This window comes from Conger conger, chromosome 4 (assembly GCF_963514075.1).
Source record: "Conger conger chromosome 4, fConCon1.1, whole genome shotgun sequence".
In the NCBI taxonomy this organism is placed as follows: domain Eukaryota; kingdom Metazoa; phylum Chordata; class Actinopteri; order Anguilliformes; family Congridae; genus Conger; species Conger conger.
Genome location: NC_083763.1, coordinates 71,223,728 through 71,239,842, shown reverse-complemented (window position 1 = coordinate 71,239,842; position 16,115 = coordinate 71,223,728). Strand labels below are relative to the sequence as shown.

Below are 16,115 nucleotides of genomic sequence, written 5' to 3'. Positions count from 1 at the left end.
TTAGTTAGGATCTATCATGTAATGGCAGATGTTTTTTACAATTATCATTTTACAACATTGGCTCAGGTGTGGTCTGTAGCGTAGTGGTTAAGGTAAATGACTGGGACCCGCAAGGTCCAGGGTTTGAATCCCAGTGTAGCCACAATAAGATCCGCACAGCTGTTGGGCCCTTGAGCAAAGCCCTGCATTGCTCCAGGGGAGGATTGTCTCCTGCTTAGTCTAATCAACTGTATGTCGTTCTGGATAAGAGCGTCTGACAAATGCCAATAATGTAAAGGTGGTAAGAGCAGTCGACTGGCAGTCCGAGGGTTGCCGTTTCGATTCCACCCTAGGTGTATCAAAGTGTCCCCGAGCAAAACAAGCAACCCCCAAATGCTCCTGACGAGCTCATTGGTGCCTCGCATGGCAGCCAATTGCCGTTTGGTGTGTGAGTGTGCGTATTGTACAGCGCTTTGGATAAAGGTGCTATATAAATGCCAACTATTTACCATGTGGGAATGAAAGGTTTGTACTTCCCTTGGTAAACATTACGTTTATTTGTGAGAGAACACTTATTGCTGGTGCTCCCTGGAATGTGAACCCACGCACTCACGGTATCGTGTAGCTCTCGTGTGTTCTGCCTGCTCTTCTGGAGTGGGCACTTCAGATTGGAAGTGCTGTGAATGGAGATTCCTGCAGTTCACTGGCGGTGAGGGCCACGGAGAGAGTCTTGTGGAGGTCTGGATATTTTAAGACCCTTTTGTCTCTTTGTTGTCCAATTTGAGGTCAGCCTTCTTGCCCTGCTTATGTGCGTGTGTGTGTGTGTGTGTGTGTGTGTGTTTGTGTTTGTGTGCGTGCATGTGTGCCAGTGTGTGTGTGCATGCATGTGTATGTGCAAATGTGTATGTATGTGTGTTTGTGTGTGTGTGTGTGCATGCATGTATGTGTGTGTGCATGTGCTTAAATGTGTGTGTGCGTGCATGCTTGTGCTTAAATGTGTGTGCGTGTATGTATGTGCGTGCATGTTTGAGTGTGTGTGCATGCTTGTGCTTAAATTTGTGTGTGTATATGTGCGTGTGTGTGTGTGGGTGCATGCTCGTGCTTAAATGTGTGTGTGTGCATGTTTGTGTGCGTGTGTGTGTACATGCATGTGCTTAAATGTGTGTGTGTATGCATGTGCATGCATGTTTGAGTGTGCATGCATGCTTGTGCTTAAATTTGTGTGTGTATATGTGCGTGTGTGTGTGGGTGCATGCTTGTGCTTAAATGTGTGTGTGTGTGTGCATGCTTGTGCTTAAATTTGTGTGTGTAAATGTGCGTGTGTGTGTGTGGGTGCATGCTTGTGCTTAAATGTGTGTGTGTGCATGCTTGTGCTTTAATGTGTGTGTGTGTGTGTGTGTGTGTGTGCGCATGTGCTGCTTTCTGCCTCTCCTGTGAAAAGCGATCCCGTGGCAGCTCCGCCCGGATTCGAGCAGCAGCAGCGCGGCTTAACCCCGCGGTGCCGCGGTCAGCGTACCTCCATCCGTTACCTCCCCACGGGACAGGTGCAGCTCGCACCCCCCGCCCTCTCATCTGTTCCCGTCCCGGCCGTGCCACCTGCCTCCCCTGTCCCGGCGCATTGTGTGAATGTCGATCCAAAATAAGAGCGTGTTACCGGGGGGGGGGGGCTCGTCCCGGACAGCAGGAGTGGAGGATCTGAGTGGCTGAAATCTGAACGCACGGCGTCACAGCCCGTCTGGGGAGTGGAGGAGGTTTGTGGGGGGTGTTGTTGAAACCTTTCTTCTGCCACCTTGCTTGTTTGATGGGCCCTCTCTCTCTCTCTCTCACGGGGACCTCTTGGAGGGCGGGGCTATTTTCGGTCTCTGCGCAGTTCACAGGGCCCTCTGCTTGTCAACAACTCCCCCCTCCCCCTGACATCTACCCCTACCCTCTGTCCCAAATGCCCCCACCCCCCATCCACCACCGCGTCACTCGGCTTCTAATGACACCCCTGGAGTCAGCGGAAAATATGTGAATAATGTCAAAAACAGCACACCGGGTACAGAGCCAGCCTGGGGCCCCAGCGGAGGGTAACGGGTCAGTTCTGACACACTGGGTCTTCAGTTTCCTTAATCACAGCCAATATCAGTGTGCTTCTGACTCGACGCCTTAGTCATTCAGTCCGACGCTTGGTATCATTGGAAACAGTACAGAACAAAAAACTCATTTCATTTAATAGTATTTCTTTTACAACATATGACAGTACAATACTGATGCTTAAAAAATAGCATTAGAGCTCAATGTTTAAACACCAAAGCATAGTTTTCTAGTTCCACTTTTGATAAATCTGGCTGGACGGGGAAGTATTTGAAATGCTTGCCTTGTTTTCAGATATTATTTTCCGAAAATATCCTTCCCCTCTGTGTTCTCTCACCTTTACCTTCTTATTCTCCCTGTAGAAACACTTCAGCAGTCATATTTCATACATCATACTCCTCACGTTCCTCCCAATTTCATATGAAATGCTGCGTGCTCTGTGCTACTGTGGTAGCCCATTTCGGGGTGTTTACATGGGTTTTGTTGTAATCAGGATTAAGGGCCGAATATCGCAAGGAGAAATCAATCCTGAGAGTCTCAGCTGTTCGGGGACCGGAGGCTGGTTCAGAAGATCTGACCCACCCACTGAAATCTAAACACACGGGGACAACATGCCCGCTGGAGTTCAGGGGGGCGGCTCCTCAGGGTTTCTACGGCTGGATGAAGTTGGGGAGGTATGGGGGCAGAAAGACCCCCCCAATAAATCACGTGTGTGACACTATCCCATCTGTCTGGTCTCAGTGATGATCCGCGTTGAAGTCCGGCACACACTTAAGTGCAGCACACACTTAAAAGAACGGGGAATGCCGTTGGTGGACCCGGTGTAAGTTGGTTCAAGTGGCCCACTAAGCCAGCGGCGGGCATTTTAGCAAGACGGTCATTACTCACCATCTAACAAGAATGAGCCTGTGGAATGACCTCTGGAAAAACACCACTGAAGAAGAAACGCACGGGTCTGCACAATCCGCAGATGCTTCAGGAAGCTGGAGGGAGATTTTGTCTCAGACTTCCCTGAACATGCATCAGCAGTGTCTTAGGGGATTTTGGGGCAGGGTATTTTAAGTGGGAGCGTGAAGGTCCACAATGACTTATATTCACAGCTGGCTGCGTTCTTGAAACATTCAAAGGCTTTGTGTGTTTTACGCCAGGCAGCCCACCCTCTATAGAACACAAGTGTGTCATGAGAACTGGAACACCCTTCTGCATGCCTCACCTTCTTCTTTAACCTCCTTCCTTATCATTTCTATGTTCAACCTTTTATTCAAGGAAATATTCTCCAGTACGACCTCAAACTCGAATCTTGGAGGGTCGCTGTACCTGCTGGTGTTTGGATGTGTTCTTGCACTTAAGCACATATTTGAAGTCATTCATTGGCTAAAGAGTCCACACAGGGAAATCCCAAAAGCCAGCAGAGCCTCCAGCTCTCCTGGACTGGAGCTCCAGACCCCAGGTCTATGGGAAAGTTTTTCTTCTGAAGAGCATTGCTGTAGGGTGAGCTGTCGGGAGAGGACCGTATGTAAATAGAAACAGAAGAAACTGTTCGGAGGGGACCGTATGTAAATAGAAACAGAATAAACTGTTGGGAGAGGACCGTATTTAAATAGAAACAGAAGAAACTGTTCGGCGGGGACCGTATGTAAATAGAAACAGAAGAAACTACTGCCACGGACCGGGTTTCACAGGAGCTTCTGTTCTTTACTGACCCGTGGAGAGGAGCTCATGTTTCGGTGGGCGCCGAGCGAAAGAGCAGCTCTCGGACAGCGGCGATAATACAGGCGAGACAGCGCCCGGGCCTGTCCCGCGTCTAAAGAGAGTTTTATAAGAAGGCTGTGGTGTTGCCGCGGCGCTCCGCAGAGTTGTGACACCCCACCGCCCCCCCCCCCGGGCGAGCTGCACGACGGGGGGCTTTGAAGCGTCTCGGGTGTCAGACACCCTTGTCCAGAGCCGGATTCCTGCGCGGGCTCGGGTAGCGCTCGGATAGCCGCGAGCGTTCTGCTGACGTAGAGAGCGCCGCGTGGCCTTAAGGAACGCAGGGCCACCGCTGCTCTTAAAGCCTCCTCCCCGCGCTCGCTCACTTTGAATGAAGGGCGACCAGGAGTCAGACACCGGCTCTGCTGTGTCTTCACTGGCCAGCCTGTTTTTTTTTCTCTCTCTCTCCATGAGAAAGTAAAGGATTTAATGAAAATGTTTTCTTCAACAGCTTTAACTTTCCTTGTTTTTTGAAGTTCTGAATGTATTTTATTTTTTATTTTTTGCTCCACTGTTTGCTGTTTGTTTCACGCAATTGGTGTCCTCGTTAACGGATTGGTGTCCCACCACTGATACATTTTTTGGAAGAAGAAGAAGAAGAAGAGGACTCATGTTCATTCTCTCTCAACCGCCAACCGAAATCTGTTGAGGATTTAACGAAACGTTTTATTGACTTTGAACATCCGTCGGATACCTGAACGTCGACCTCGACACCTGGCGCAATGAGCTCCAGCCTGGTCAGCAAGTTGGCGAAGGTCTACGACTCGAAGACGCTTCAGCCGAAGCAGGCTTTGGGCAAGTCTCCGCCCGTCGCCGAGGCCAGAAAACCGCCGGCGGCCGCCACGGCAACACCACCGACGCCCGGCGACGGCTTCAACGTCATGGAGACGCGGATCGAGTCCCTGAGCGACAAGATGGACAAGCTGATGGACGTCCAGGCGACGGTCCTCAGCCGGCTGCAGGGCATGTCCCGGGACATGGAGAGCCTGCGCGGGGGCCGGGAGGAGGAGGGGGCGGGCGGGGACGTCACCGGGCTGTGCCGGGAGATGAGCGCCATGGTGTCGGAGGTGAACCAGCGGTCGGAGCAGCAAAGCAGCAAGCTGGAGGGCATGGAGAGGCTGGTGGTAGGCATCCAGCAGGTCATTGCCTTCATCGGGGAGGCCGTCAAGAGCTCGCGCCTCATGGAGCTCGTCTGCAACCGGCCACCGGCCGTCCGCAGAGAGGCCAAACCCGCCGCCAAGGAGAAACCCGCCAAGGCCGCCGCCAAGGAGAGACCCACCAAGGCTGCCGCCAAGGAGAGACCTGCTAAGGTCGCTGCCAAGGAGAAACCCGCCAAGGCCACTGCCAAGGAGAGACCCGCTAAGCAAGCCGCGAAGGAAAAAACCGCCAAAGAAAAGCCCACCAAACCGGCTCACAAGGAGAAAGACGCTGCTAAGGAGAAACCCACACAACTCGCTGCTAAGGAGAAACCAAAACTCGCTGCTAAGGAGAAACCAGGCGAATCACCTGCCAAAATCACTGCTCGGGAGAAACCCGTCGACTCAGGCATCGAGGAGAAACCTGTCCAGGCCGTTGCTCAGGAGAAACCCGCCACGTTTGATGTCAAGGGCAGGAAAACGCACAAGAGGAAGTCGCTCATTGACTTGGTGAGTCGCAGAGCTTTCGCTGTACGGGGCCGCAGGAGGATTTTAATGTATTTCGGGGTGGGGAGGGGATAAAATAAAAAAATGATTGTGTTTGCATGTACAATGTGTTGATCTAAAGAGAAATAGCAATACCTTTGTCTGCGTAACTTTGTTCTTTGATCACTTATTCTCTCTGAATGACCTGTGGTTCAATCTGAGCCCTGCTGTTATATCAGAGAGGGTCGAATCCTTTCTGTTCTGAAAATATTATCCTTCCACCTGTATGTATCACTCCACAAGAGTCAAGAACAAAAGTTTTCTGCAGTTTCACTGCACTTCACCGATGGGGTTTGATATAACAGCGCAATGCAACACGACAAACTCATACACAGAGCTCTCTCCCATGTTAGCGCCCAATGCATGTCAGAACAGGATTAGATTTAAAATCCAAATGGGAAAGGAAGGTGTCGGAGGTAAAGGCTGCTGTCACGGTGAAGTTTCTATTTGGGGCGGAGAGGGAGAGACAGGCTAAATGCAGAGGGTGGGGGGCAGGGTCGGGGGGTGGTGGTGCACCTAGAGGTTCGGAAAGCCCAACCCTCTCTATCCTGCAATTGCGTGGCCCAGGGCTTCTCTGACCCTTTTTTTATATTGGCTTGTTTGATTTGGACAGCCTTCTCTGGATCCCGTTCTGCAGAGCTGCTAATGCTCAACGTATCCACGCTGGATTGGCCAGGGCTCAGTGTGTCTCTCACAAACACACATTATTAGAGGCCCCAGTGGGGTGAGCCATGAGCTGTGTGTGACTTGCACTATGCACTACAAACAGCTTTTACTCTAAATCCATTACAGTTCATGCAAAGTGAAATGTTACTAAAAAAATAGCGTACTAACCAAACTTGATATAAACTTGAATTACCCTGCAGGGTAACAGCTGGTAGCTGGTTGACTAGTTCATACCAGCCCCCAGCTCGACATGGCTCAGCTGGTTGACCAGTTCAGACCAGCTCCCAGCTCAACATGGTACAGCTGGTTGACCAGTTCAGACCAGCTCCCAGCTCAACATGGTACAGCTGGTTGACCAGTTCAGACCAGCTCCCAGCTCGACGTGGCTCAGCTGGTTGACCAGTTCAGACCAGCTCCCAGACTTGCTATGCTTGACAATGGTTAATCAGCTCATACCCAGCTAGACCAGTTGTTTGGCCAGCCCATGTCCAGCTTCAAAAGTTCAATTTTCAAGTTGGTCCAGCTGGGATTTTACAGCAGGATATACTCAAGTATAATATAGTACACTTCAGGCATACTTCAGCATACTGTTTGTTCACATGGGCAGTGTTACCTTACCTCTGAATGAGCTTGTGTCAGTGCATGAGGGATTAAATGCACTCTATCAGAGTTGATGTAACATCTTTACCCCGTATGCAGTGTGTCTCTCAGTGAATTGAAATCAGCTGCAGTAAGTTATGTGAGGTGTTTTTGCATGTAAGGTATCAATGGATTGCGTGTCTTCATGAACATTTTATCGCAGTATGGTGCGAGTATGCATTAATCTAGCAGTCTAAACAAATTAAATTGCCTTAACTGTGAAATCAAAATCGACTTGTGAAGACAGCCAGTCCAGTCCCTGTGAAACAGTCTCTACCCATCCTCCTCCACGATATCAGTGCGTTCATTGCATTCACTTTACATTACATTACATGGCATTTAGCAGACGCTCTTATCCAGAGCGACGTACAACAAAGTGCAAATTAAACACAAGAACAAGTGCAAAGAGGACCTGAGAGGACAGTATAGTTCCGAGTCCTAGTGTAAACATGCAGAAAATCATGCAGAACCCTTTAAGAGTACAATCAACTTTCAAACTAGCATACCACAATTGCAGCTAGAATACAAAAAATAACAATACCTATACAAGTAACAATATCTATACATTCTATACATAAGTGCCATTACAGTCTAAATGACACTTACTGTCGCACTCACTCTTATCTACAGCCACTTACTCTCTGAACAGAGGCATGTGAGTGGCTGAAGCCATAGCTACAGAGATAAGGCACAGTGCTTGGGTTTGACTTCATATGTCATCGTTTCTCTGTCAGCGGTGACATGATCACAGCGAGGCTGTGTAGTGCTGACCCTGCGGCGATCACACGCAGGCTTGCCTAGTGTTACTCTGTTGTGTGTCCAGTGTGTGTGTGTGTGTGTGTGTGTGTGTCCAGTGTGTGTGTGTATGTGTATGTCCAGTGTGTGTGTGTGTGTGTGTGTGTGTGTGTCTGTGTCCAGTGTGTGTGTGTATGTGCGTGTCCAGTGTGTGTGTGTGTGTGTGTCCAGTGTGTGTGTGTGTGTTTATGTCCATTGTGTGTGTGTGTATGTCCAGTGTGTGTGTGTGTGTGTGTATGTGTGTGTCCAGTGTGTGTGTGTGTATGTGTGTGTCCAGTGTGTGTGTGTGTGTGTGTGTGTGTGTTTATGTCCATTGTGTGTGTGTGTATGTGCGTGTCCAGTGTGTGTGTGTATGTGTGTCCAGTGTGTGTGTGTGTGTTTATGTCCATTGTGTGTGTGTGTATGTCCAGTGTTTGTGTGTGTGTGTGTGTATGTGTGTGTCCAGTGTGTGTGTGTGTGTATGTGCGTGTCCAGTGTGTGTGTGTGTGTGTCTGTGTCCAGTGTGTGTGTGTATGTGTATGTCAGTGTGTGTGTGTGTGTGTGTGTATGTGTGTGTCCAGTGTGTGTGTGTATGTGCGTGTCCAGTGTGTGTGTGTGTGTGTGTGTGTGTGTGTATGTGTATGTTCAGTGTGTGTGTGTGTGTGTGTCCAGTGTGTGTGTGTATGTGCGTGTCCAGTGTGTGTTTGTGTGTGTGTATGTTTGTGTATGTGTTTATGTCCATTGTGTGTGTGTGCATGTCCTGTGTGTGTGTGTGTGTGTGTATGTGTGTGTCCAGTGTGTGTGTGTCCAGTCAGTTTCCTGTTGAAGTAACACGCCAGCCCAGAGACTGGAGCTGGATTCAGTTCCTGTAATATTAATCAACTCTGGAATTCTGAACTTCTTCCGGGAACTTATTTTAGGGAAAGAGACGCTTTGTGACTTAGCATACTGATGTTGCAACTGGTCACCTGGGCGAGGCTGCTAATGTTGGTACAGCAACAAAAGGCCTGTTTCTACATCCAGAGCACTGATATAGGAGCAGAGGTCTGGGTCACACTGGGACAGAGACAGAGGGGGTGACAGAGCCTGGTCACCCAGAGCACTAATGTAATGAAATGCACTGCAAAAAAAACCAAAAACCCAACATAACAAAAATAACAAGTCTTATATTGACACTCCAAATTATTTATTAGACTTTTTTGCTAAATGAGATGAAAATATTACCAGTGAGGTTGGACAATTTGACTAATTTCAAGATTTGCCAGTGTCATCCAATCCATGTCAAGCAAACATCAATAATTTCTACTTCAGAGAAGAAAAAAACAGATCTTAAGTCAATTTACAAGACTAAAATGCTAAAAGTCACTCTGGAGCTCTAATTTAGGAACGGCTGCCACCTGGTCTCCTCGGGTGGGTTACTAAGGTTGGGTCGGAGACAAAAGACGCCTGGTAACCCACGGTACTATTATAGCGCGGAGATAAAGAGGATGAGCACACACGGTGCTAAAGTAAGAACGCGATAAAGAGATTTCCTGTGGTCAGTGAGGCGTGAGATATCTGCAGAGTGCTCTGCTCCTCCTGAATGACGCTGTCTCTGGAGTCCGTGCTCAAAATACCCCTCTGCCTTCTCCGAAAGGCTGCCGGAAAAAAACCCACTGGTGTATCGGCATTCAGATGTGCGCTAGGTCTCACCCCGAGACCCTCAAACCTGTATCTGGCTCTCTGTCGTCACAAGAACAGGCCTGGGAGCGACCAGGACCAGAGGTCCAATGTGCTATTTATACACAGTACTGTTTGGTCAAAAGCTCAAAAACAAAAAATTTTGTTTTTGTTTTTTGTGTATCCTCCTTGCCTGTTGCCAACAGGTCAAGTCCTGCTTACTTTTCACACGCACACACACACACACACATACTCACACACACACACACACACACACACACACACACACACACACACACAATGCTTTCAAGAGGGTCTACAGTGGACAGGGAATCAGTTTCTACTTGACTGTGGATGAACATCACATTTCCAACCTCTTGTGACTGCCCTTCAATTTCATTATCACACTACAACAGCCTTTAATTATCAAAACATTTTAAAGCATGCTTTAACTCTTACTCTCTTCAGATGTCTGTAAAAAAACACTGATATGAACGTATGGAAGTTTTTGTTCTTTGCAAAAATGTACATTTCATGAATATAAATTTTTATTTTAAAGTTGTAAGTTATCAGTCAGAATTACCCTGGTGTATATTGCTGGAGGGTTGAGGTACTGTATTTTTAAATAGCTATCTGAACCAGGTTTGTTGTGTAGTGCTGAGCGTAGTATTTTTTTATTACCCCCTCATTCATTCCCCTGACATGTATCCCAACAGGGAAAACCTTCCAAAAGCATGACTGCGTTTAGTGGCAGCGGTTCAGAATGCGTCATAAGGAAGCAATGGTGCTGTAAAATTAGTCGCTGTTGGCGGGTCATTAGTCCGTGTTGGCGGGTTGTCTGGCTGGCTGAGTTTGGCGGCTCTTTCTGATTGGCCGCGCTGTGGGTCTCTCTCCCTGACTGACCAGTCTGTGCTTCTCTCTCCCTGATTGGCTGGTCTGTTCCTCTCTGTTTACCCAGCTCAGATACATCGTAAGAAAGTGATGATGTTGTGATATTAGTTGGTGTTCAGGCTGAGTTTGGCAGCCCTTGCTGATTGGCTGCTATGTGATTCTTTCTCTCTCTCATTGGCCACTCTGTGATTCTCTCTCTCTTTCATTGGCCACTCTGTGCTGCTCTCTCTCTCTCTTTGATTGGCTGCTCCTAGTTTCTCTCTGTTTCCCTGACTGGCTGTTCCTGGTTTCTCTCCTGTTCCCTGATTGGCTGTTCCCAGTTTCTCTCCATTTCCCTCATTGGCTGTTCCCTGTATTTCTCTGTTTCCCTCATTGGCTGTTCCCTGTTGCTCTGTGTTTCCCTGATTGGCTGTTCCCTGTCTCTCTCCGTTTCCCTGATTGGCTGTTCCCTCTTGCTCTGTGTTTCCCTGATTGGCTGTTCCCTGTATCTCTCTGTTTCCCTAATTGGCTGTTCCCGGTTTCTCTCTATTTCCCCAGCTCAGAGAGCACAAGGGGAAGGATGTGAAGGAGAAGGCCCGTCTGACCTTCAAGGGGCTCAAACCCCAGAAGAAGAAGAAGCCTCCAGATGCAGGTAAAGCTCTGAAGGGAGCCCAGGTGGGACACAACGTTCTGAGAACATAGCAGCAGCCTTCTGAGAACGTCATGTGTTGCATGACACCAGAGGCATTCACTGCACAAAATTGCCAGTCTGTCAGATTTAAGGTCACCTAATAATTGTATACATATAATATAATGCATACTCTGCATATAACCATGAGTACTTCAGTTCTCGGTGAGAGCGTTGATCGCTGCGTTCTTTTCGGCCCCGCTCAGACACCGTCTCCCTGAAGAAGCAGGCCCTGCTCCTGGAGGAGGTGCAGAAGCTGAATCAGCAGAATGCGGAGCGGTCAGGCTGCCTGGTCACCCCTGAGCCTCCGGTCGCCACGGCGGCGTCGGGAGAGCGGGGCCCGGAGGAGGACCCCGGGGCCCGGCTGGCCTTCATCCTGGATGGGCCGCGCGCCCCCGTGGCCGAGGCGGAGGACAGCGAGGTGGAGGAGGAGCCCGGGGAGACGGCCGCGAAGGAGGAGGAGGAAGAGGAGGCGCGGGTCTGCAGCGAGGAGCAGCCGGAAGAGGGGGAGGAGGTGAAGGCTGATGAGGTTCCGGAGGAAGAGGAGGAGGAAGAGGAGGCAGAGGAAGAGGAGGAAGAGGGGCAGGAGACAGAGGAGATTGTCATCGAAGGCCCCACAGACTCAGAGGCGGTTGGGACGAAGGAGCTCCCCGCAGCCCCTGAAGATATGTCGAGTGAGACCAGCCCCAGTGTCCAAGAGAGGTATACACACATGCTCATACACACACAAACACACACATACACACACATGCACACACGCCCACACACTTTCACACACACACACATACACACAAACACAAACACAAACACACACATGCACGCACACTGTCACACACTCACTCAGACACGCGCACAAAGCAAATGTCCAGCCATATAGAAGGCTACATAAATTTACAGTAAATCTGGGCAGCCCCTGGCCATCACTGAGGAATACGGAGGTGCTGATTGGCTCTGCCTGTCCTCCAATCCCCTTTCCTCCAGCTCTGAGGACCCTGAGGGGAGTGGGCCGAGTGAGGTCACGGCGGGCAGCAGTAAGCGGAGGGTCACAGAGGAGGACCTGCTCAAGGAAGACCTGAAGAAGAGCCGCGTGGAGGAAGACGAGGAGGAAGAGCAGGGTGAGAGCGCCCAGGCCGAGGGCGGGGAGGAGGGGGGGGAGCCGGAGAAACAGGCGGAGGAGGAAGAGGAGGTCAGCGAGCTGTCACCAGAGGAGTACGTCATTGGTGAGGAACGGTGGTGTGACTGGGTGATTGATGTAATGACTGGGGGGTCTAATGCTTTTCTGAACGCCCGTTCATGATCTCCGAGAACTCAGGGTCTAGGGGTGGCACCCTGCTAGGTGATGCCTGGCAGCCATTTTCTGCTCCAAAACACCCAGCGCTTATGAGGTGGGGAGGGAGGGAGTCATTGACCTGGTCAAACGGAATAATACAATCAGAAGTGATGTTGTGTGTGTCATTGGGCTGGTAGAGTACTCTAGGCCCTGTGGAAGCAGACAGTGATGGTCTGCACTGTACAGAGGCCCTGGAGTTACAGCTGGCAGCCTGTCCTCACAGCTCATGTGATGTTTTGGTGTTTTGCCAAACGATCTGCATTCTGACCGGTAAACCAAGACTCATCCATTTCTTCCCCTATTCTCCCCCAACACTCTCTCTCTTTCCCCCCCTCTCCCTCTCTCTCTTCCTCTCTCTTTCTCGCTCTCCCCCCTCTACCTCTCTCTTTCCCTCCCCCCCCTCTTCCTCTCTCTCTCTCTCTCTCTCTCTCTCCAGACTCTACCCCACCTCCCCTGGCGCCCTTCGATCACAGGATAGTCGCAGCCAAACCGCACACCATCTCCAACTTCTACACCATCAACCGGGAGGAGATCCTGGGCGGGTGAGTGTGTCTGGGTCTGGGTCTGGGTCTGAGCAGAATTCCCGCATGGAGGCGCACAGAGAGACAGGGACATTGTAATCCCCCTAGGACCACTTTACAAAACCTCAACCCCCCCCCCTCACCCTCCACCCCCGCCCTTTCCTAGTTTCATAACTCCCAAGCCGGGCCCCTGTTTATTTTTATCCCGACACTTGGCGAAAGGTGACACCGTACCCCCACAGAACTAATCAACTGGTGATAATCCAGGCCTGGCCCCTCTTTAATGAAATCAGAGAAAATACACCGTGGCACAGTGGAGGGGCAGTTTGGCATTTTCCCCGCTATTTTAATTACCCCTGCCTGCTCTCGAGGACACGCGCGGTAATTACGCGTTGGCCCGTCTGCACGCAATCCTGACGCCACCCAACACTTTAAGCTCGGTGGCATACCTTACGAAAAGTACACTGGTGATCGCTAATAATTTCACAAGCTCAGGGCCGGTCGAAGAGTGTGCTCTTTCAACTGGAGTATGCTCATAACAGAGATAAACAAAGAGCGTGCTCTTAACTGGAGTATGCACAGAACAGAGATCAACAAAGAGTGTGCTCTTAACTGGAGTATGCTCATAACAGAGATCAACAAAGAGTGTGCTCTTAACTGGAGTATGCACATAATAGAGATAAACAAAGTGTGCTCTTAACTGGAGTATGCTCATAACAGAGATGAACAAAGTGTGCTCTTACCTGGAGTATGCTCATAACAGAGATCAACAAAGAGGGTGCTCTTAACTGGAGTGTGCACATAACAGAGATCAACAAAGAGTGTGCTCTTAACTGGAGTATGCACATAACAGATAAACAAAGTCCCGGGGATTAAATGGGAACCAGCTGGGATTCATGCAACAAAGCAAAGCCCGCTGTTATCTAACGAGTACTTGAAGGGTGCTGAACGGCGATTAAAAATTAAATCTGCGGTTTATTGTTGAAACCCAAACTCAGACGGATTGATTTGGTTTGTTTTCCCTTCGGATGGCGATCGCTCTTCGATAAGCGTTTAAGCCCGTGTGTTTTTCCCCCTGCAGAGGACGTTTTGGCCAGGTTCACAAGTGTGTTGAGAATTCGTCAGGGCTCACCCTCGCCGCCAAGATCATCAAAGCCAGGAGTCAAAAGGAGAAGGTAGATATCCTCCGAGTGTCCTGCCAAGATTGGGGCCTGCGTCGAGGCCTGCATGTAAGGCCTACAGTCGACAGGCCAAACCATCTCTCTACGACAGGGCTGCTCAACCCTGTTCCTGGAGACGTACCGCCCTGCTTTTCACTCCCAACGCCTGATTTGGTGCACTTGACTCTGATGATTGGCAGCTCAATGAGATCTGGAGCTGTTAAATGAGGCTTTATAACCGATCGTGTGTGAATTGTACCTATCTGACCTGTTCGGTTTTTCTATGACCTTGATCTGCACTGTTGGTACATCGCTTTGGATAAATGCGTCTGCTAAATAAAATGTAATATCATGTCAAAGTGAAAACGTCCTGGAACAGAGTTGAGCATTTCACCCCCTGCTCTTGAGCAATTAGAAAATAGTGTATTTGGACAACATGGACAGTAAATAATTACACTCAAGCACGTTGTTTGTAAAACTGTGTCAAGTCTCTGCATCTCTGCATTTGCCATTGGACCATGCAGTCAGAACTCTTCTGTGCCAGTAACACACCCCCCCCTCTCTCTCTCTCTCTCCCCCCCCCCTCTCTCTCTCTCTCTCTCTCTCTCTCTCTCTCTCTCTCCCTCTCTCTGGCCTTCCTCCAGGAGGTCGTAAGGAACGAGATCCAGGTCATGAACCAGCTGGACCATGCCAACTTGATCCAGCTGTACGCCGCCTTCGAGTCCAGAAATGACATCATCCTGGTCATGGAGTAGTGAGTGTGTTCGCCTGCCTCGTCTTTGACTCAGAGAGGGACTGAGGGGTGTTCGAATGCCGTGGAACTTTAGCCCACCTAGGGCATGTTAAGGGACACCTGGGGCAGGTTCAGGCTTTTTTCCGTGACAAAACAAAAACAGCCTGGCTAGTTCATTTTGGCAATTGCTGATCTCACAAGCATTTATTTGTAAAAATTACGACTGAATGTGAGTTTAATCCAGGTCATGTTGTCATTATGAAGTGGAACACCCCTCCCTGGCTATGCCATAGCTCAGGGGTGCACAACAAGGGCCGATCCCTTTCAGGACTTTGTGCCAACTCCCGCTTTTAATTATTTAATTACCTCAATCATTTGTTGATCTGACATTTGTATGAGCACCAGCTACAGCTGCAGACTGCGACTGTATCCTGAATATTTTACTGAGATTTAGTAAAGGAGTGAACCAGCGTAGTCTATAGAATTGTCCGAAAACTAAAACTAAGGTCATTGGTTGGAACGAAAAACCTGCAATCAGATGGACATCCCACGACTGGAGTTGTGTCCCCCTGACATAGCTACACCTTTAGCTTAGCCCAGGGGTGTCAAACCTTATCAGGTGCAGGTTTTTGTTTTAGCCCAACAGTAAGACACCCGATTCTGCTTATCAGACAGCTCACTTGCCAACTATTGAGTACACAAGTTGTTCATACTCAATATTCGGCAAGTAAGACATGGCCTGACAGTAGACCATGATTAGTTAGAATCAGGTGTCGTAGCGCTGGGCTAAAACAACAACCTGCACCCACGCCGGCCCTTTTTCGGCTAAGACTGGACACCCCTGGTCCAGACTCTAACGCGCAGGAAGGCTCTTTTTTTGGGAAACGGCGCTAGCGTGGCGTGCCCTCTGTGCGTCCGCAGTGTGGATGGGGGCGAGCTCTTCGACAGGATCATCGATGAGAACTACAACCTGACGGAGCTGGACACCGTGCTCTTCATCCGCCAGATCACCGAGGGGCTGCAATACATGCATCAGATGTACATCCTGCACCTGGACCTGAAGGTGCGTCCTCTCTCATCCCTCTCTTTCTCTCTCATCCCTCTCTTTCTCTCTCCTTTATCCTCTCTCATCCCTCTCTCTTTCTCTCCTTTATCCTTGCTCATCCCTCTCTTTCTCTCTCCTTTATCCTATCATCCCTCTTTCTCTCTCATCCCTCTCTCATCCCTCTCTCTTTCTCTCTCATCTCTCTTTCTCTCTTCTTTATCCTCTCTCATCCCTCTCTCTTTCTCTCCTTTATCCTCTCTCATCCCTCTCTTTCTCTCTCCTTTATCCTCTCTCATCCCTCTCTCTTTCTCTCTCATCCCTCTCTCATCACTTTCTCTTTCTCTATCCTTTATCCTCTCTCATCCCTCTCTCTTTCTCTCTCCTTTATCTTCTCATCCCTCTCTCTTTCTATCTCATCCCTCTCTCTTTCTCTCTCCTTTATCCTCTCATCCCTCTCTCTTTCTCTTATCCCTCTCTCTTTCTTTCCTTTATCTTCACTCATCCCTCTTTCTCTCTCCTTTATCCTCTCATCCCTCTCTCTTTC

At 49.5% G+C, this 16,115-nt stretch overlaps 1 protein-coding gene across 1 annotated transcript in view; it reads left to right on the top strand.

The window, feature by feature from the left end:
• The first annotated feature begins 4,685 nt into the window (after positions 1-4,685).
• mylk4b (myosin light chain kinase family, member 4b) overlaps positions 4,686-16,115 on the top strand; it is a 19,788-nt gene continuing 8,358 nt past the window's right edge. Inside the window, exons 1-8 of the mRNA XM_061239036.1 lie at positions 4,686-5,015; positions 10,662-10,746; positions 10,989-11,484; positions 11,764-12,002; positions 12,549-12,654; positions 13,715-13,808; positions 14,438-14,547; positions 15,448-15,589. Coding sequence (XP_061095020.1) covers positions 4,686-5,015; positions 10,662-10,746; positions 10,989-11,484; positions 11,764-12,002; positions 12,549-12,654; positions 13,715-13,808; positions 14,438-14,547; positions 15,448-15,589 — 1,602 coding nt within the window. The remainder of the gene's footprint in view (positions 5,016-10,661; positions 10,747-10,988; positions 11,485-11,763; positions 12,003-12,548; positions 12,655-13,714; positions 13,809-14,437; positions 14,548-15,447; positions 15,590-16,115) is intronic.